The following is a 22,650-nucleotide window of genomic DNA, read 5'->3' on the forward strand; positions in this document are numbered from 1 at the left end:
CAAAGTTTTTATGAGGTTTTATGCTCGTGTGGTTGATATCACTGTGAACATAGTGCACTGAAACCGATAAATGCAATGTGAAAGTCCTAGTCTATATTCATGCCTATTGCTTTGTTTGTTGTATCATTGTCAGATCTAAGTGCACTTTATAGTCTTATTAAAAATGGAATCTTCATGGTTTTATGTTTGCAATTTAAATGTCGGTTAAGGAGCGACGATTGAAATTCTTTGGCCATGTCATTCGGAAAGACGGCTTAGAAAAGTTGATTGAGGGTAAGAAAAGCTAAGGAGGACAGCGAATAACATTCAGCAACAGTTTGAAAGAATACACAAACAAGCACCTCAAGAACACAGAGTTCATATGCTTAGCTGACAACAGAGAGGACTGGAGGGCCATGATCGTCGATGTCTGCTCCAGACCTGACACATGAAAAAATGTTTTAATGTATTTGTATAAAGCCTTCCAGTTCTTGTATACAAAATGTGATCCAGGCATAAAGCTGAGCAGATGTCAATCAGTGGTTCTCTGGTAGGTTTGAGGTTTGAGATTACTTTCTTTTGGTTACTAACACAGACCCTTTACCTGCTGCCATACCACTGCCCTTAAGTCCCCCCACACTTAAGGCGTAATAAAAAGTGTAAAATCCCCAATCCCTCCCTCCATTTCTAACAATACCCATACCTCTTACTCTCTCACCCACTCCTCTTCCATCTCTCTCTCTCTCTCTCTCTCTCTCTCTCTCTCTGTGTCTCCGTCTGTTTGATGATGGGGTAATTTCTATTCTGTGTGTTTGGTGGTGAGCTCAGCGGGTTTGTTTGTTTGTGTCTAATCCCATTGCGTTGGGTACAGGCCTATAAAAGAGCTACACACTCATTTTCAACACACACTGACTGGCTGTGTGAGAGAGAGACGTCGGCTACTCACTAACAATCAGGTAAGAAGCCAGAAAGAGAGAGACACAGTCCTAACACATACTACTACTACTACTACTACTAATAATAATAATAATATTTTTGATTCAGCAACTGCTAAGAATTATTTAGTAACTACAGTAAAATTAATAGTAAAATAATTTTCTGCAAATAAACTCACCTAGAGGAGACCCATAGAGAATAATATAGCAGATGAAAAATAACAAAGAGCAAGATGTTCATGGTGACATCATTTGCTCTGAATGCGAATCAGGAATATAAGTGATATGTTGAAAACTGGGGCATGCAGTGAAGACCTTACAGTTAAGAATGATGACAGCATTTACTCTGACATTTACTCTGGCAAGTGCTAGAGGAGTGGGAGCCGTATAATATAATAACATGCTGTGAGTGGATACATATCACAATTGCTAATGTCTTACGCACAGTTGTAGTGTTGGAAAAGTAATGAAGAATAAACAATCAGGACAAGACAATAAGAATAATATACTTAGCCAACATAGTAATGAGAGTAACAGGTAATCAGCAAGTCAGACACGTTAGTGTAAACGAGTCAATGTAACTTAAATATTAACTTATAGTTTATTTAATTTCTTTCTGTATTTTTATTCTCTGTGTGTAACTAATCTATCCATGTTTGGAGGGAAATTTTAAAGCATTAGCCTGGTAAAAAGGTTTTACTCATGACACATTTTAACTGACACAAAAAGACAGATATTTGCAATATATTTCTGTACTATTGTAGAATACTGGAAATTTTGCCAAGACCTCAATATTCCTTTACATTCCCAAACTATAATGTTTATTATACAATAATTACAACAAGACAAAATTATGAAGCTGTGATTACATGATATGGTTTAGGTGTGATTTGCTGGTGGCTGGTTGGAACCAGTGGCGAACCATTACTATTAGAGCTGGGACTTCAGCTCAGCCAAAACTTAGCCAGACACACCAAAAAAAGCAACAGGGCAAAGGATTTTGCAAGGGATTAGCAGCAGGCTGCCAGGTCGCGCCACTGTGTGTAGTTGTCGATGTTGATTTTAAAAGTAACTCAGTAAATTACACAGGAAAATGAATACTTAAGTATGATTGAAAAATACTGTAGTGAGCGTGCGTGGAAGAAGAGTCTGAAGACAGAAATCTTAGTTTCTCAGTCGTTAGCCTGTGCTACCTGCTCTCGATAGCACTGGCTTGACCGCTTAATTAGCATTTGCTAACACTACTGATGAACACTACACCGGCTGGAAGGTGGCTTCACTGCTGCACTGATGGCACCGAGTTGTGGTTAAGCTAGCGTTGGCCTTCAAAAAGGCTTTGGGCAATTAAATTTTTGGTCCCTCCCACTAGAAATCAAAATCTGATTGGTTAATTCATCTGTCACTTCCTACATAAACGCACACTGCCATGGCCTTCTGTTCCGGCAATGAAGTCCTAACCAATGAGTGATCCAACTCTAAACTCTTCTCAGCCTAGAGACAACAAACAAAAAAATCTCATTGGATAACTCGATTTTAATGTTTTCAGGACAGTAATCCTTTCATTTCTGAAGCAAATTTGATAGAAAATGAGGCCAAATTAGAATTAGAAAATAGTAATTACAATTAAATTATGAAAGAATGAAAGAAATTAAATACAACATTTGAAATGCTGATATGTTTGGGCCTTCTCTGAAGGCCTAGAAGGCCCTGACGGTTCCCCTCTGTTTGGAACTAAACACACTAAATTCCACAGCATTTTTCACATTTTTCTGCTTTTTTTTATGACCCCAAATATTTGCATAGGAGCTTGATAAGCTTGAAGAATTTGACCTTATTATGCAACTTCACTGAGTACCATCTAAATGATATCTGATGACTGGTATACTAGTGCACTACTACCACAGCAAGGCAGCCTGCAGTTTATTCCAGAAATAATTTGGGTTACTCTTTATTATAAGGAACACATATTAAGGATTAATGACTGTACTTGTAAACAGTTTACTCACTATGAATTAATCTTTATTCATAAACATTTGTAATAATTCATAATTGGAGGTCTGTTGTGTAAAAATCATGAATAAATGCATTATTATTTGTGATAATGTGGAGTTAATGCTTTAAGAAATCGTAATGCAAATTATTGAGTATAAATGTGTCATCTAAATTCACACTTCATTAGTTTACGATGCATTTTATAGGCTATATAACATGGTAGCTAGGTAGCATCAAGTGACTTGTAGTTTATCACTTTTAAGAGCTTATAAAAGCTGAATAAGTCACTGATACCGTGATACGTGTTCTTTATTCTAAAGCAGAGTTTTAGTTATCAGCAATTAGTAGCTAAAAGCACTTAACATTCAACATGGTTTCAATGAGTCAGATTGTGTCCCAGATTTAAAAAAAAAAAAATCAAAATAACTCATCATGCCTTTTTAATACCAAAAGGCCAATATATGTTGCATCCACAAAACCAAGGCCACCAAAGCTGAAATAACAATTGTCTGATTTCTAATGAAAAATGCCAATGAACAAAACAGCATCCGGATTTTAATTTTAAAGAATTAATATTGAAATGAAGAAAGCACAACTTTATTCATCACACACTTGTGAAATTTCCTCTCTGCATTTAACCCATCTGAAGCAGTGAACACACACACATACCCAGAGCAGTGGGCAGCCATGCTAACAGCACCCGGGGAGCAGTCAGGAGTTAGGCACCTCGCTCAAGGGCACCTCAGCCCAAGGCCATCCCATATTAACCTAACCGCACATCTTTGAACTGTGGGGGAAACCAGAGCACCCAGAGGAAACCCATGCAGACACGGGGAGAACATGCAAACTCCACACAGAAAGGCCCTCACTGGCCGCTGGGTTCGAACCCAGAACCTTCTTGCTGTGAGGCGGCAGTGCTAACCACTACACCACCACCGCCAATGTTAATGAATACTTTAACGTGGGACATGTATTGTCGCATTGGTGCCTTCAGAAGTTTGCAGAAGCATGTTGAAGCCACCAGAACCTACAGGTATAACATGTTGTAAAATATTTCACTAATATCATAGGAATTGAGATGATTAGTTCATGCTCAGCTGCTTGAATAATGATAGCATTTAATAATCAATCACATCTATTTATTTTCTCATAGCATAGCAAAAAATACGAACCAGTCCCAGAATGATACAATGAGTAAAGTCTAACTTTATGTGAATAAACTATTTACACGTGTCTAATTTAGATTTTATTGTCATCATCATCAACAACAACAACAGCAGCAAAGTGTTATCATAATTAAATGTGGGGGGGAAAAAAGAAAGAAAATACATCTCAAATTTTCTTACCCTCTTTTTTTCAATCACAGTTATGTCTTCAGTTGAAGAGAAGCCCAAGCCTGCTGCTCAGCCTGATGGCAAGGCCACACAGAGCACCAAGTCAGACGTTGGCACGGACACTTACAAGGTATAAACACACACACACAAACACACACACACCTTATTAGCCTTGTGAGGATTTCTCCTACTATAATCATTAATGACGCTAATTAATGCTACCCTATATATAACTCGAACCTTTTCATTCTTTTAGTTTTTTTTAAATGAAAACTAGTATAAACATTACATTACAAACAAGCTCTACTAAACAAGCGGGCTTATCTTAAATACCTAAATGTAGAAAAGTCATGGCATATGTAGGTTACAGTGAATTAAGTAATGTCATTATCTCCTTACTCCTTTTTTTTTAAGTTGAAAACTATCACAAGATAAAACAAAATCCAAAAAGGCAAAGATCTCTGCTCACTCTGTTAAGCACCACACACAGTGTCCATGGACTTATCTTAAAATGTTTACAGTACAAACTCTATGTATGACTCATGGTATGAGACTTTTATCAGTAGGCCTAAATGTTTTATCCTCCAAGTGAACCTGCCTTTAATAATGCACTCATTTAGAGGATCCATCAGGTACTAAGCTCTAAAATACAAAGATTTAAGTATTTGCTAGAATATTTTCCATTATTTATTTATTTTTTTTTAATTTTTTTTGCCATTTTGTACTTGGTATTGTACTAGATTAAACTGTAAGTGCTGTAGTTAGACAGTTAGCACTGTCGCCTCACAGCAAGAAGGTCCTGGGTTCGAGCCCAGCGGCTGACAAGGGCCTTTCTGTGCGGAGTTTGCATGTTCTCCCCGTGTCTGCGTGGGTTTCCTCCAGGTGCTCCGGTTTCCCCCACAGTCCAAAGACATGCAGGTTAGGTTAATTGGTGGCTCTAAATTGACTGTAGGTGTGAATGTGAGTGTGAATGGTTGTTTGTCTCTGTGTCAGCCCTGCAATGACCTGGTGACTTGTCCAGGGTGTACCCCGCCTCTCGCCCATAGTCAGCTGGGATAGGCTCCAGCTTGCCTTCCCTGTACAGGATAAGCGGCTACAGATAATGGAAAGATGGTGATTAAACTGTCATAAAATATAATTGAAGAAGAAAGCACAACTTTATTCATCACACACTTGTGAAATTTCCTCTCTGCATTTAACCCATCTGAAGCAGTGAACACACACATGAGCAATGAGCACATACACATACCCAGAGCAGTGGGCAGCCATGCTAACAGCGCCCAGGTAGCAGTTGGGAGTTGGGTGCCTCACTCAAGGGCACCTCAGCCCAAGGCCATCCCATATTAACCTAACCTGCATGTCTTTGGATTGTGGGGGAAACCAGAGCACCAGGAGGAAACCCATGCAGACACGGGGAGAGCATGCAAACTCCACACAGAAAGGCCCTTTGCCAGCCGCTGGGTTCGAACCCAGAACCTTCTTGCTGTGAGGCAACCATGCTAACCACTACACCACACTTATTAAACCACTACACCACACCACAGTTATTAAACATGTTTGACTGATGGTGTAATTTTCCATAAAGGAAGAACAAGCGAAGAAAGTGCTCCTGTAAAAAAAAAGCATGATGATAATCATGACAGGTCTGGCCTTTAAGTTCCAGTTGCCATAGATATATGTGGGTGATTAGATCATGTTTAGCTGGCTTGACTTTTTTTTATCCTGTCTTTATATACAGTCAAATTCAAATTACTGACTTAATGGCAACAAATGAACCCTTTAAAACAATCTGTCTTGTGAGGGCAGTGTTTAAAGTCAGATTTTAATACTTGATAACTGCGACTTATGTAGAAATGAAAAACTGTGATCTTCAGGGGTTTTTCACTCACCATGCTCCTCACTGTGGTGGTGGTGGTGGTAGTGTCCAAGAAGGGTGGAGGACAACACGCCATTTCAGACTTCTGAAACTTTTGGAACATTGTTGTTATTGCCCTAATTGTGCATAATGGCTTTTAATTGTTTGATCAACAATAATCTGTCTCTTTTTATTGTTGTTTCTTATTTGTCTTTATTACGTTTTAGAAACTGAGAGCACTTTAAAAAATCTGAAACACTGATGTTTGGATGTATTTTTAATTATTAACAGTCTCAGTATTAATAATTTTGGCATCTCTTTTTTGAGAGAAAATGCTATTATTTATTATAAAAGTTCTTATGTTGTATTACTTTGTTTTTCTTAGCTCCAATTGTCTTCCATTTAGATGTCTTTCTCTTCTCATTCTTCTCCATTTCTCTCTTCCTCACTCTTGTAGATGTACGTGTTCGACCGTGAAAACTTCCAGGGCCGTATGATTGAAATCAACAATGAGTGTATGAATGTGTGCGAGTTGGGCATGGACAAAGTGCGCTCCATTCGCGTTGAATGTGGCCCGTGAGTAATAAACAGTTACACGCGTTATTTCAGACGACAGTAACAGTTATAGTGAGATCCTCAAGTCAGGTTATTCATCTTGACACTTCTGACACATCCCCCCACCACCACTCCTTCTCCCTCTCTCTTTCTCTCTTTCTCTGCTGTCTGTAGCTTTGTTGGTTTTGAGCAGATGAACTTCTGTGGTGAGATGTACATCCTGGAGAAAGGCGAGTATCCTCGCTGGGACTGCTGGAGCAACTGCCAGAGGAATGACTATCTGCTCTCCTTCAGACCTGTCCACATGGTATAAATTCTTCTTTCCATAAACCCTAAAACTAGCTCTCTTTCTGAAGCTCTACTTTTGTGTTTATTCATCATTATGCTATGGTCTTATGTTAACCCATTCAATCCCACTGGGTGAAGCTGACAGAATATTATTATACATGTTACTGGCATGAATATGAACTTCTCATGTTCATGTGGGTGGAGATGGTCACATGACAAATGCCTTGTATTTCCTGCTTGCAGATTTCTATAAAAGCAAGTAAATGTAATATGTATAATGTTAATAACTATCCATATTTTGCTTTAAGTTAATGTCGGTGTCCTTTTAGCTTTATATTGTGCTTACAGGTGACAGAAATGTCAGCTGATGCAACTGTGACCAGTCAGATAACACAAGTATAGTACATTTTAAAATATAAAAATGTATATTTCTATTATACAATGTCTCTCCCATGGGAGACTGAAGCTCAAGCTGACAAATAATAGGTGTATGCAAATTTATATTGATTTTTTTTCTTTATTATTGTGAATTATTGGTAAATCATGTAAATTAAAGTGAATTTAAGTTACTTCATCATTGTAAATATGTATTTGAAATGGTGCCTAATTAATCAACTGATGCTATTTTAGTATTCTAGGCACACCATTTCTATCTTGTAGCTATCCAAGGAGTAACATTCCAAAACACATATACAATACCAGTCAAAAGTTTGTACACCCCTACTCATTCATAGGTTTTTCTGTATTGTGACTATTTTCTACATTGTAGAACAATATGAAGACATCAAAACTATGAAACAACATATGGAACATATATGGAATTATGTGGTAAACAAAAAAGTGTCAAAACACAAAATATCTTTCATATTTTAGATCCTTCATAGTATCCAGTGTTTACCTTGATGACGCTTTGCACACTATTGGCATTATCTTAACCAGCTTCATGAGGTAGTCACCTGGAATGCTTTTTAATTAACAGATGTGCCTCATCAAAAGTTAATTAGTGCAATTTCTTGTCTTCCTAATGAGTTCGAGATCAACAGTAAATAATAAAAATACAGTAAACAATCCTATTCCACAACTGTAGTAATCTATACTATGTCAAGAAGTGCTCAACTAAGTAAAGCAAAACGACATCCATCATTACTTTAAGACATGAAGTGAATAAAAATAAAGAAAAACCATTGAATTAAAAGGTGTTTTCAAACTTTTGACTGGTACTATAGTTGGGAAAAAAACTGAACACAGAATCAGTGAAAGACAGTCACAACAAACACATTCATCTTTGATTCACAGTATTGTCAGTGTAAATTTGTATGTTAATTCCCTTTCACAGTTTCTTAATGTTTTCATCTTTTTGACTAAGTATGTCAAGTTTTTATTTTTATTTTTGATTTTTTTTTAACCATGCCTGTTCTAAAACAAGATGAACTATGAGATGCTGGTGTCTATGCTGAAGGCACCTCATTAATGTCAATAATGCCACTATACTCAAAGACAGAATAGCTTGTGCAGAAGAGAGGGACAGGGCTCGGGGTGAGACTGACATTTCAGGATGAAACTGACACGTTTGTATGTGTTTACTAAAACTGTTCCAATAATCATAGTCAGCGCACCAGGCAGAGGTAAAATAATAATAATAATAATAATACAGGGTGATAAAAATAGAACAGGGTAATCAAAGAAATTAAATATTCAGACTGCAATACCAGGTCAGTGTGTGATATTATTCTTAATGGGTTTTTGGTTTGTCCATGTGGAAAATTGAGTTTTCCACAGAGAACAGATTGTTTTCTTGTCAGAGACAGATTCGAGAAGAATGCTATGAATGTGTAATTATCCAAATAACCTTTTTTCTAAGAGTATAGCAATGCAACTGAGTAAACAACGGATGCAAATAATCAGAGAAGGAACCAGTCAACAAGCAGTTAACAGGAATCAAGCAGTTAAGTGGTTAAGTGTTTGTACAATTGATAACAGTTCATGAGACAATTTATGAAGATTAAACTTAGGGTTGGGGTGAAATTAGCATTCATATATTTTTATAGCATTAAATTAGATCCAACTAGATCTCACTCACTTATTTGAATCTGTGTATTTCTTTCATGAGCTCAAATTCCAAGAACAGGAAGCTGTGACCATATAAGGAGAGTGGCAGATTTGATGGGTCAGTGTGGACAGATTCAGGGTAGATCTGATGTCAGGGTAAATCTGCTTGGAAAGCTTAGAAATAGAAAATAACTTTTGTGTGCCACAGGACCCAGAGAAGCACAAGATCTGTCTGTATGAGATTGGTGACTATAAGGGGCGAAAGATGGAGATAATCAATGACGACGTGCCCAGCCTGTACTCCTACGGCTTCACTGACCGAGTTGGCAGCATCATGGTCAGCTGTGGCACGTAAGTACTGGGCTACTTGCTTACGTGTGTGTTATCAGGAGCCAAGTTTAAAATTAGTATTTCAGAAAAATCAGTTGATTTAGCCTTTAGTTCGGTGAGAGATTTCTCAAACCTGTTCTAAATGTTGGTGGTGAGCTGTATACATTAAATGATCCAACCAGCTCACTAACCTTTACCTTCAAACTGAGTCACAAATGCAGAGATTTACATTTTCATGCCCAATATGCTTTAAAAGTCCATTTATGAAAATGCACAGCATGGTAAATTCCAGCTCAGAAGGGGTCAGTCCTGTCTGAACCTTGAATAAAAATCACTGCACAGTCTCTATTCAATTCTGTCTCTCCTACATGTTCTACCTTTGCACCCACCGGCACACTTCCTCACACCCACATATCTCCTATTCCTTCCTGCCTTTTATTGAATCTCCTCTCTGCTTTCCTCCCTCAGCTGGGTGGGCTACCAGTACCCAGGCTACCGTGGCAGCCAATACCTGCTGGAGAAGGGTGACTACAGGCACTTTAATGCGTACGGTGCTCGCTGGCCCCAGATGCAGTCCGTGAGGCGTATACGTGACATGCAGTGGCACCCAGACGGCTGCTACACCATGGCCAGCAAGTGAGGGTTTGAGAGGATGGGAAAGAGAGGGAGAGGTGGGGAGAGAAAGAGAGGGTGTGGAGCTGAGGGGAGAGGGGGAGGAGCAAGGGACAAGAAGGAGAGAAGGATCATGCCATCCATATAAGGGAAAGAGGAAGAGAAAAATGGGTTGTGATTGTTTGTAATGATATAAATCATGGCTACTGACCATAGATAGTGACAGCGTGTTTGTTAAGCGTAGGATGGCACACTTTTACTCTTTCCTATCTCATTCTTTTCTTCTCCTCTCATTTCCTGTTCTCTCTCCTTCATTCTCCTCTTCCTCATCCTCAAATCAATTGTTTTCTTCTGAGGAAAATCAAGCAAACCGCTTCACACTCTTTTCTCCAATTGGAAATGACTGACACGGATGGGTATGAGTAGGGTGACAGAGTGAGGTTTGGGCTTCAAGACCATATAAAACCCCCTCATCTTTATGAAATAAAAAGGAAATGTGTGACATCACTCTGTTCTGTGTTATTTATAACTTCAGCTATTCCAATACTTTTCTAGGAGCTATCCAGGATGATCAGCTGTCATGCTGGAAGTTCTAACACAAAGGCAGAATAAAATGAATATTGGACAATGAATTGCTTGAACAAAGGTGCCAAAACTTTTACTCGGATGAAGAAATCCAGATTCTGTGAATATGAAAACAGCTCAAACATTAATTCCCTACCCCCTCACTAATAAACCAGTGTCACATTACCTATAACTTAACAATAACCTTTTCTTATCATATGTTCAACATTTTTAGCCCCACCCCCACGTTTCCTGAAATAATGAAGCAATGTTTTTACTGCAGTGACAATTTAATAATCATAAAACATTTTTATAAAGATTATGGTGACTTTAATAAAACATGTGAGTGTGAATGGTTGTCTATGTGTCAGCCCTGTGATGACCTGGCGACTTGTCCAGGGTGTACCCCGCCTTTCGCCCGTAGTCAGCTGGGATAGGCTCCAGCTTGCCTGCGACCCTGTAGAACAGGATAAAGCAGCTACAGATAATGAGATGAGATGAGTATACTATCCAATAATCACTGTCTACCAACAGCACTAAATGCCAGGCATTTAGTGAAGTATTTCTACTTTTTGGATTTCTTAAAAATGTAATTCTTCTTTTTTAATAATTGATGTTCTCTCATGTAATACAATTAGAAACCAAAATTTCTGTTAGACATTAAAATACCTGGTGGCATGGTGGTGTAGTGGTTATAGCACTGTCGCCTCACAGCAAGAAGGTCCGGGTTCAAGCCCCATGGCTGGCGAGGGCCTTTCTGTGCGGAGTTTGCATGTTCTCCCCATGTCCGCGTGGGTTTCCTTGGGGTGCTCCGGTTTCCCCCACAGTCCAAAGACATGCAGGTTAGGTTAACTGGTGACTCTAAATTGACCGTAGGTGTGAATGGTTGTCTGTGTCTATGTGTCAGCCCTGTGATGACCTGGCGACTTGTCCAGGGTGTACCCCGCCTTTCACCTGTAGTCAGCTGGGATAGGCTCCAGCTTGCCTGCGACCCTGTAGAACAGGATAAAGCAGCTAGAGATAATTAGATGAGATTAAAATACCTATTTGACATTCACTGAACAAGATGAAAATATTATATATAATTTGAGAACCCAGGACCATCATCGTCCTTGTCATGGGAGATGGAAAAAGGCAACGTACAGGACTGTTAAACAGTGTGACGTATGATGGGTCTCCTAACTATCCAGATCTTTATAGTTTCCGTGAAGACCTGTTTGGATCCACCTGGAAATGTGCTGGCTAACAGGGCTTTCGTGAAGCTGGGTGAGCTAATCACCCACTCAGCAGATACAACATGAAATTAAATCAAGGATTTAACTTAACAAAATCATATAGAGGTTGCATATGAATAATGATGCCATATATGAAGCAAAAGGGTTTAAGAGAGAGGATCATACACATACAAGACCATTTGAGTGATGAGGTGTTCATACACATTCATTGATACACTCAGGAGGACTCATCCCATACAGAGTAGCATCTTAATACCCAGTTTTGGAAGCTAATTAAAACATATGACCTCGACCCATTCTTCTCAAAGTGTGGTCCGGGAACGCCCAGGGGTCCATGAAGCACAGGCAAGGGCTCACTGATTTTCTCATTTTGTTACAGTGATGGAAATCACAATCCACCATTATTATAGTTTTTATGCCTATAAATACTGTCACCTGGAATCTCGGAATGATTTTAGCAAACATATCTTCCATGAATGGAAAGTTCAGAAACTGTCTCCAATAAAAAGTCAAAAATATTACTGTGCACATTTAAGTAACGTGCTTAATTTTTTAAATACTTTGTGTGTGAAATAATTCTGTATTGACATGATCCATGATTTTTTTTTTTACACTTAAAGATTTCTACTTCACAATAAATACACAAAGAAGTCATTTAAACCACAGCAACTCTAACCAGAATAAAGTATTTATTTTAAGATGGATGAAAGAACATGGTGGCATGGTGGTGTAGTGGTTAGCACTGTCACCTCACAGTGACAGTGGGAAGGTCCTGGGTTTGAGCCCAGCGGCTGACGAGGGCCTTTCTATGTGGAGTTTGCACGTTCTCCCTGTGTCTGCGTGGGTTTCCTCCGGGTGCTCCGGTTTCCCCCACAGTCCAAAGACATGCAGGTTAGGCTAACTGGTGGCTCTAAATTGATCATAGGTGAGAATGGTTGTTTGTCTCTGTGTGTCAGCCCCGCGATGATCTGGTGACTTGTCTTGGGTGTACCCCACCTCTCGCCCATAGTCAGCTGGGATAGGCTCCAGTTTGCCTGTGACCCTATACAGGATAAGTGGCCACAGATAATGGATGGATGGATGGGTGGATGGATGGATGAAAGAACACGGTAGCAACTTGCCCTGTCCAATATGCTGCTGTGCTAATGAACATGGCTTTTCTTTGTCCAGCTAGCTGCATGTCTACCCTCTCGTTTGCATGAATGCCTGAACCCACAACTTTTTTTGGGGTCCCATGAGATTCCACCTGTGATGCACATCTCTAGTATCAACAGTACAAGTTTCTCAAACAAGAGATTTGCCAATGAGCATGAGTACACAAGTTCTAATCCCAAATATAAATTATTCTGATTTTTAATACGTTTTGAGTTTCCTTCCTGTTTGTCCTTTATCATTTCATCATGGTGCAGGAATAAATGGTATCACTGGCCAACTGTCCACAATTCTTTAGTTTTCTAAATACAAACTATCCAACGTAATTTCTTGCCATGGATTAGGTTATAGAGACTTATCTCTGGAAGGTTCCAAAACAGACCACACTAGTTAACTAGCTATCATTAGCACTGCAAACCAGTGTTGCCAAGTATGTGTGGGTTCTCCGTGGAACTGCTGACCTGCTGCCATGGGTAGATTTTTTTTTCTTTATTATTTGTGGGTGGGTGGTTGGACTTTTGCTCATATTAAGTTTATGATATCTACAAGAATGCACAAGCAGCTATGTAATGTGTTCTACTGTTATATGTCCCATAGATATATAACTTTAGTTATATTCAGATATATAATATATAGTATATATTATAGTATGTATTACATATATATTAATGATATAGTTATATAATAGATATATTAACTTTAGATATATAACTTTAGTTACCTTCATGCTATGAAGGTATTTCATGAGTAGACATCTCACACTTAGACTTTTCAGCACCTGCGGGACCATAAGATAAATGACAAATTGGTTATTTTTATATCAGGCAATGCAATAAACACTTTTGTTAGCAAATTAGGTCAAATTGAGTTATCTACTTATTGCAAAGATACATCACAAAATATTGAAAACCTCTCATCTCATTATCTCTAGCCGCTTTATCCTTCCACAGGGTCGCAGGCAAGCTGGAGCCTATCCCAGCTGACTACGGGCGAAAGGTGGGGTACACCCTGGACAAGTCGCCAGGTCATGACAGGGCTGACACATAGACACAGACAACCATTCACACTCACATTCACACCTACGGTCAATTTAGAGTCACCAGTTAACCTAACCTGCATGTCTTTGGACTGTGGGGGAAACCGGAGCACCCGGAGGAAACCCACGCGGACACGGGGAGAACATGCAAACTCCACACAGAAAGGCCCTCACCGGCCACGGGGCTCGAACCCAGACCTTCTTGCTGTGAGGCGACAGCGCTAACCACTACACCACCATGCCGCCCATATTGAAAACCTTTTTAGTGTTAATATAATATTGCTCAAACTTGTGTTCAACTTGTGCAGCTGGCTGCTGGCAACCTTACTGCCAGCGTTAGCGTGACATACAGTGCTTACTTTATAACTATAAGTTTGCATGTGGGGAACAGGATGACTACCAGAACATACACAATTTGGTAAATATAATTATAATACACTTGTTGCAAGCTGGGCATGTGGAGCTGTTGATGGACTGACATGATAAAATTCATAATCTTTCAAATAGTAGAATATTAGCAGAGGTAGTGAATATATATATATATATATATATATATATATATATATATATATATAACAGTTATTCCATGAAATCAAGTTGTACATGAGCTGACAGCCGATGAGGTGCGTAGCACTGAGTTGGCTATAAGCCATGTATGACAAGATTGCGTGGAATAACTGTTTTATTACACCCACATTCATTGGACTGAGAAACAGAGCATTTTTATTTTTATTTCTTATAAATTTGATAAATAAAAACTTTCTACAAAATGTCCGACAATAATTTCTGCTTAGAATGTAAACAAACTGATGAAATGACAGCAGCAATTTGTGAAAAAAATACTATAATAATAATTCTTGAAAAATAAAAAAAAGATGTTATTACCTCAAATACTTTTATTACATATTTTGATGCTTTTTAAAATTTATATACTGTATTTTTTTGGGGGGGAGGTTGAGTTTGCAAGTAGAGTTTTTATTTTGTCCTTGGTTGGTTCAGCAGCATGCTCCACCATTTTGTTTTTCTCTACTCATGGGATATGAGCTGATATCCTAGTAGTAGTGTAACCAGAGTGTGCGATTGTTGCTCAAATACAAAAAAAACCTGTAACATTTCATTTTCTGCTGGAAAACAAATGTTTGGAACTCTAAAATGTTTTTGTACTGACTCGATAATGTAGAAGTCATAAACTAGAAATCTATACCAAAGTTTGTCTGAAAGAATAGGGTGCTTAAGACTTTTGCACAGTACTGTATGTATGTATAGATAAAACAATTAAATATCCATGAATAATAATTCATGCATCCAGAGGCGTCACAGAAATACACTCATATTCATGAGTCATATAATGCAAATGCTTTTACTGTCTGTGTGTGTGTGTTCTTGTATTTGCTACATATTGAGGACTGGAACATGTTTTTTACCAACAGAATTAGGACATTTTTGGGAAGTGAGGTCATTTTGGCTGGTCCTCACTTCTTCAAAGGACTGTTTGTGGGTTAAGACTTAGTTTTAGGGTTCAGGCTAGAATTAGATTTGGGTTTGGGTTGGGGTTAGGCAGTTAGTTGTAATGGTTAGGATTCGGGTAAAGGGGCCAGGGGATGTATTATGTCAATGAGGGTCCCCACAAAGATCAAAGTTCAAGAGTGTGTGTGTGTGTGTGTGTGTGTGTGTGTGTGTGTGTGTGTGTGTGTGTGTTGGCACATATTTATATCGTGGTGGAGACCAAATATCCCCACAAAAAATGGGGAAAACTACCAAGTTTACTTTTGGCTACATTACATCAGCTACATTAATAGTCATGTCAATGGAAGGTCCTCACAAGGATTGTAAGATAAACATGTGTACGTATGTGTGTGCATTACACAACAGCTTCAAGCCTTTTTCAGTCATTTAGTAGAAACACATCTCAATATACCACCTTACTGTTATCCTTCCCACACCAGATCAGTGCTTCTAGGCGCACGCGCACACACACACACACACACACACACACACGTCTATATCTCAGGTTTGATGTCAGGTTTGACGTCAGATTCCAGTTTGAAGTCAGATTCCCATTACCTTGTTTGAGGCTGCTGTGTTGCAGACACGTATTTCGGCTGCGTTTGTAGGGAAACATCAGGAGGCAGGCAGGAGGTAGAAGGTTGAATATATGATCAGTCTCTTTATTCTCATATTTTCTCTGTTTGTCAGCTCTGAGTATTAACTACGGGGAAATAGGTTGATTTCAGAGGAATTGGGGGCATGCACCAAGGAGAGAAAGTTATCTGTATGCTCAGCAGGAAATCAATATGAGGTAATTGAATGGCCTTGCAGTGGCTTACTGCTACTCCTAGGGGGAGTAAAGAGCTGAGGTTTTATGTACAAATATGGGCACAACTAACATTTCAAACTCTCATCATCCATTATTCAGTTACATCACATTGAGTTCCTAAAGTGCATAATTTCAAAGCAGCAGAGCAACCACAGAAAGCAAGCTCTCAGGGTAAAAAAAACCCCCACTAAACTGGGATTTTAAGATACAACCACTACAGTCAGTCTTGTGGTGGTACTCTCAGGGGTCTGTCTTTTGTATATGAGAGAAACATAATTGTAAAGAAACATTAAGATACAAAATTCCACTTTTGTACATTTAGGATGACATTTGTATTATAAAATATGAGACACAAACCAGAAAGTATCTTTATTTCTGACAGTGTATGCATCTACTGTAGTCTACTGTAAGTCTGTTATAGCAAATCCCAATTCAAGATGTAAAAATATGTCTTTTGCTCCTTTGTATCTCTCTGACACACACACACACACACACACACAAACTCACAAAGTGTGTCTTATAGAGCTCTGTATGCGTCATAGTGGTATTGCAAGTTAGCCAGGGGTGATGCACTTCTTTTTCTGGAACCCTATAAAACGTCTTTCAGTGGAGTGTGATGTAACTTATTTATTTCCCCTAAACAAACTAGTGGGCGTCAACAGGGAGGAGAGAGAGGGAGAGCGTCAGAAAGAGAGTTAAAAGAAGAGAGAGAGAGAGAGAGAGAGCAAATGAGTAGTCTTTGCACATACGTGTGCTGGCTGTCAGTTTTCAGGAACAGGGTTGCAAATGATTGCTTTTTGTCTGGTTGCTTTTTGTCATTCAGATATCCACCGAGAAGCACCGGATCCACTTCATTCACACTTGTTTACATCTCCCTTCTTTTCTCTCTATATCTTTACCATAACTTGCCCCTTACTGACTACAAGTTCTCTTTTTTCTACACTTTCTCTCTCCTATCTCCCACTCTAGCTCACACTCTCCTCCCTCCATTCTTTCTTCTATCTCTTGGTGTCTGTTGGTGTCAGTGTTGCGTTTGTATCTGCGTCATCTGTGAGCCTGTGTCTCAGTCACTGGACTGGGTTAAAAATAAAGATCAAGCAACACACACACACACACACACACAAAGTATGTTTGAGGATGCATATAGCTACATTTCAGCCCAGACTAACAATACATATATTCATTTAATGTATTTTAAAGTGAAATATCCAGCAGCAGTGTCTCTATTAGTGGGTTTACAACATTATAGAACGCATGTTATACATTTTAGACTTAGAATATTGCTTCACAGATCAGATGAATGAGAGACATCGTAGGTAGGAGGCAGTAAATGTGCACATACCAAAGCAAAATACAGAAAAAAAAACAGTCCAGATGCTTGTCGTTTTTTAATTCTCAGCAAATAAAATGTACTAATCTGTACATTTCAGGATACAAAGGCTTGCCATTAGAGTCTTTTGTAAGTTTAATTAGACCTAGTGCATCTTTAAAACACATTTAAGGGACATAATTGAACTCCAGTATTGCACCTTTAATGGTACATTTATATTGACCAAGCATGTTTTTAGACATTTTCTGCCAGTATGTTTTATGTTTTCTGCCAGTAATGAGAATTCAGAGGATGAGAATCTATGGATTTTCCTGAAGAAAAAAACCCAGGATGATAGATCTTTCATGTTTTAGGTGTGAATATATGCTCAGCTTTGAGTTCTGAATGACACAAAGTAACTCAAATATAAATATTATACACTGTACACTCTAGCCACTTGCCCACACACACAGTGTACAAAAGATATGCTTTCTTTATGACTACAGCACACACACACACACACACACACGGAGAGAGAGAGAGAGAGAGAGAGAGAGAGATTGGGCATGAATATCAGTAAAAGGAAAAAGGTCTTGAGTTTCAACAATATGAGAAGTTCCATCACTGATGGGCGAGAAAAAGAAATGTAGAAAGTGGAGGAGAGAAAGAAGGGCATGTTCAGCTAAAACATATTCAACGTGAGTACTTGAGAGGAAAGGCAAGGGCATGAGTGTGAGAGGGATGGGCTGAAGAGAGAAAAACACTGCAAGAGAGAGGAGCAGGGAATGAAGAGAGAGACACAGACATAATTGGGTAGAGTCCTCTGGGATAGGAGAGGTGGTGCTAGAGCATATATGACGTCAAATATTGCCAGCCAATGTCGGATCATCTCATGGTGACAAAGGAATTCAATGAAGAAAATATCCGAGTGAGAAAAACAAGTGGCCAGGACTACTGAAAGTAGACGTGGGTCTGTATTGCAGAAGAACTACAAAGGAAAATAAAACATTTGTTATAAATCTAAAATAGGAATCAAATACAAAAGGCAAAGTAGGTGATAAGCTTTAGATTAGCCTTTGTTAATAGAACAGTAGTGAGATTTAAAGGAATGGCTTGGCAGAGAATACAGTGTACACTTTACAATTACCTCAATGACGTCAATGTGGCAAGACAGAGATTGATTATTTTTATATGGGAGCCACGAGGCTACTTTGTACAACAGTGCTATAGAAATTTCAATTCTGGTTGTTCAAGAGGTCTTGATTTATTTTCTATTGCAGTTCTGGCTTCAGAGTAAATTACAGGTTGATATTAATGCACCTGTTCTGATACTGTCAGTAAAGGCACTGAGAACGACAGCGCTAGCCAAACTACAAACATGGCTACTCAGGACTACAACACCCAAAGAGCACAGCGCCCTCTCTCACCAGCTTATTGAACTAAGCTGTCGCTCATTCACAACTCATCAGTCACACTACTTAAGCCTCACTCACACTCCACCTCATTGCGAAGTATTGTTCTGTGTTTTCCAGTCCATATCAAGCCTTTCTATCTCTGCCTGACTCTAGTTATTCTGACCCTCGCGATCTCGCTTTGTCTACGCTTCTTGTCTCTTCTGTATTGCCCTGTTTGCTGATCGACCGACCCTTGCCTGCCTTTTGACCACGATTCTCATTTTGCGATTTGGCTTCATTACAAGTTTGCTCCCTGCTCTCCCCTGCACATACATCTGTAAGTGCCTGCACTCTGACAGACACATTATCGTTTCTATAGTAACAGCTCATTCATAGGAACTTGGATGATGGATGCTCCATACAACCCAAGACAAATAATCAAAGTATATATATATATATATATATATATATATATATATATATATATTAGGGCTGGGAATATTAACGTGTTAATCGCGATTAGATTAATGTAAATTGTGATCGTGAATATTTTTTTTAATCGCGATCAGAGTTTACCAGCATTTTCCGCACTTCTACCATCCACATGCAGCTCCTCAGGTTGTATTAATTAAACTCATTTTCGGTTAAACGCGCTATTTCGAGTTTGCTAGTCTTTTGTTCCTTCTACGCATCCGTAGGCAGCTCGAGCGGAAGCGTGTGGTTTCCATCGAGTCGTTGGCATTGGCATGGAAGGACACGCTGTTGTCTTCAGTTTAGTCCTCTTTTGTGATGGATAAGCAACGGTTTTCTGGACCTCTGAATGGTTTGTTTGAATTTAAGTTATGAAGTGCTTTGTATGGTTATTTATTTTTTTATGGTGACATTTTATTTTTGAAGAAGAGAGTGGCCTGACATTACATTGTTCATAGTCAAATCTGAAGTAGAGACAAGTGGGTCTACATGGCACTTTTTCTGATTTTTTTTCTTGTGTTCATTTATTTACAATTTCTCCAAAGTAGCCAGTCATTCATTCTTAATACTTGTTTTCCTTTCTCTACACTCTTTTTGAAATAAAAAAGGCCAAAAGATAAATTCTGCTTTTGTCTCTGTCTTCATTTTATTCCAATTTAAGACACAATGGTCAGAAATACTTTGCATTGTGGGTTTAACTTTAGATTCGAACGGTCTTACTGCAAAATATCAATTTTACACATGCAAAGTAAATCAAGATTAATCGCGATTAACTATGAAATTTCTGAGATTAGTTGCGATCAAGAAAATTAATCTTTTGACAGCCCTTATATATATATATATATATATATATATATATATATATATATTTTTTTTTTTTTTTTTTTTAAGTGTGGATATTTAACAATATAATACAGCTAATCTTTGATATGGTGAAGTTTTATGTAAGGAAATTTTGATTTCACATATGCACAGTAACAGTCAAAAGTTTGGAAACACCTGGTTGTTCTTTATTTTTATCAATTAAAAGACATTTCATGTCTTATCTCACATCTGTACCTGCTCAGAGTTCGCAGCAGCCTTCAAACATGGCCACCGTGGACTACAACAACCACACTGCACTACATCGCTCTCTATCTATGGAGTACTAATGAATACTCACACCAATACCCAATCACAGCCTCATTACTCCAGTGGATATAAGGACTCTCAGTTTACATGCTTAGTGTGAAGTAAATGCTCAGTGTTCCCTTGGTGACTTTACCACGCTTTAGTACTCATGTTGTTTATCTGGTTACTGACGTAGTTTTATATTTTGGTTTACGCTTTCTGTTTTACCTGTGACATCCTGTTTGTGCCTTGCCTGACCATTGCCTGTTTATTAACACTGTCTTTGATCTAAGATTTGGATTTGTCTGCCAGCCTTGCCTTTAATAAACTCTCTGCATCCATCCATCTGTTACCTACATTCCTGACATCTTAAAATAATGATGGATGTAATTTCTCTTTACTTGGTTGAGCGGTTCTTGACATAATATGGATTACTACATGTGGCAACGGGGGTATGGCCAAGTGGCAGTTTGTGAATGGAGGGCAGGATCAGGGAAGGTAAGTGGCTAAGTCATTACACCTAGTGTCAATTAGTGTGTGTGTGTGTGTGTGTGTGTGTTGCAGGGATGGAGCATAAAAGGAGGGGGAGAGCAGAGAAGAGCCTCTCCCCGACCAGAACATGTGTGTGAGTGCGCACGCGTGTGTCTGAGAGCAACACATGAGTGAAGCTGAAAAGCAAAAGGAAAAAATAAAGTTTGCAAGAACTTCAGTTCCTGCATGCCGTGCTTCTGTACTCCACCCACATCAGGGATCTACCACAGGGGTGCCGAAACCCGGGATGTCGAGTACGGAGGGGAACCACCCCATGGAGTCCTCCCCATTTACGGAGCTCGTCCATGCCCTTGCTGCTGCCCAGCAGAACCAGCATCAAGTGCTGACTGCCCTCCAGAAGGAGCTAGAGCAACGCTTTGAAGCCTTGATGCTGGCCCATCAGGAAGATTGGCAGGCGTTCCGGCATCTACTTGCGTCGGCAGGTGGGTCCACCATCGCCACCATGGACTCCCCTCATGTCACCCTCATGAAGATGGGCCCGCATGATGAGCCCAAAGCCTTCATCACTCTCTTTGAGCAAGCAGCCCAAACGTGGGGGTGGCCACTCGAGCAGCGCGCGGCACGCCTCCTCCCCCTCCTGACTGGCGAGGCACAGTTCGTGGCGCAGCAGCTCCCTGCTGACAGCCTGCTCATCTACACCGACCTCAAGAGAACCATTTTGTAGCGAGTCAGCCACTCCCCGGAACAACATCGCCAGTGGTTCCAGAAGCTGACATTGGAGGAGGTCGGCCGACCGTTCGCATTCGGCCAACAACTCTGGGACGCCTGCCGGCGGTGGCTGAAGGCAGAAGACTGTGACACTGATGGGATCATCGACCTGGTGGCACTGGAAAAGTCCATCTCTCAGCTTCCAGAAAGAACGTCGGAATGGGTCCAGTGTCATCGCCCGGCGTTGCTCCAATGAGCCATCGAGTTGGCGGAGGACCATCTGGCAGCGGTTCCCTTCCGTACTCGACATCCCAGGTTTCAGCACCACTGTGGTAGATCCTTGATGTGGGTGGAGTACAGAAGCACGGCAGGCGGGAACTGAAGATCTTGCAAACTTTATTTTTTCCTTTTGCTTTTCAGCTTTACTCATATGCTGCTCTCAGACACATGCTCACTCACACACGTGTTCTGGTCGGGGAGAGGCTCTGCTCTCCCCCTCCTTTTATGCTCCATCCCTGCAACACACACACACTAATTGACACCAAGTGTAATGACTTAGCCACTTACCTTCCTCGACCCCACCCTCCATTCACAAACTGCTGCTTGGCCACGCCCCTGTTGCCACACTACAGTTGTGGAATAGGGCTATTTACTGTATGTTTATTATTTACTATTTATTGTTTGATCTCAGGGCAGCACGGTGGTGTAGTGGTTAGCACTGTTACCTCACAGCAAGAAGATTCTGGGTTTGAGCCCAGCGGCCGACGGAGGCCTTTCTGTGTGGAGTTTGCATGTTCTCCCCATGTCTGCGTGGGTTTCCTTTGGGTCCTCCGGTTTCCCCCACAGTCCAAGGACATGCAGGTTAGGTTAATTGGTGGCTCTAAATTGACTGTAGGTGTGAATGTGAGTGTGAATGGTTATTTGTTTCAATGT

General features: G+C 39.8%; 1 protein-coding gene across 1 annotated transcript; it reads left to right on the forward strand.

Moving 5' to 3' along the window:
- The first annotated feature begins 881 nt into the window (after positions 1-881).
- Positions 882-9,962, forward strand: crybb1l2 (crystallin, beta B1, like 2). The gene is made up of 6 exons (XM_060924838.1): positions 882-935; positions 4,273-4,370; positions 6,553-6,671; positions 6,825-6,957; positions 9,196-9,338; positions 9,786-9,962. Exons 2-6 carry the CDS (start codon positions 4,275-4,277, stop codon positions 9,955-9,957), a joined length of 663 nt encoding a protein of 220 aa, XP_060780821.1. The 5' UTR covers positions 882-935; positions 4,273-4,274; the 3' UTR covers positions 9,958-9,962.
- The last annotated feature ends 12,688 nt before the right edge of the window (positions 9,963-22,650 follow it).

This window comes from Neoarius graeffei, chromosome 7, assembly GCF_027579695.1.
Source record: "Neoarius graeffei isolate fNeoGra1 chromosome 7, fNeoGra1.pri, whole genome shotgun sequence".
NCBI lineage: Eukaryota > Metazoa > Chordata > Actinopteri > Siluriformes > Ariidae > Neoarius > Neoarius graeffei.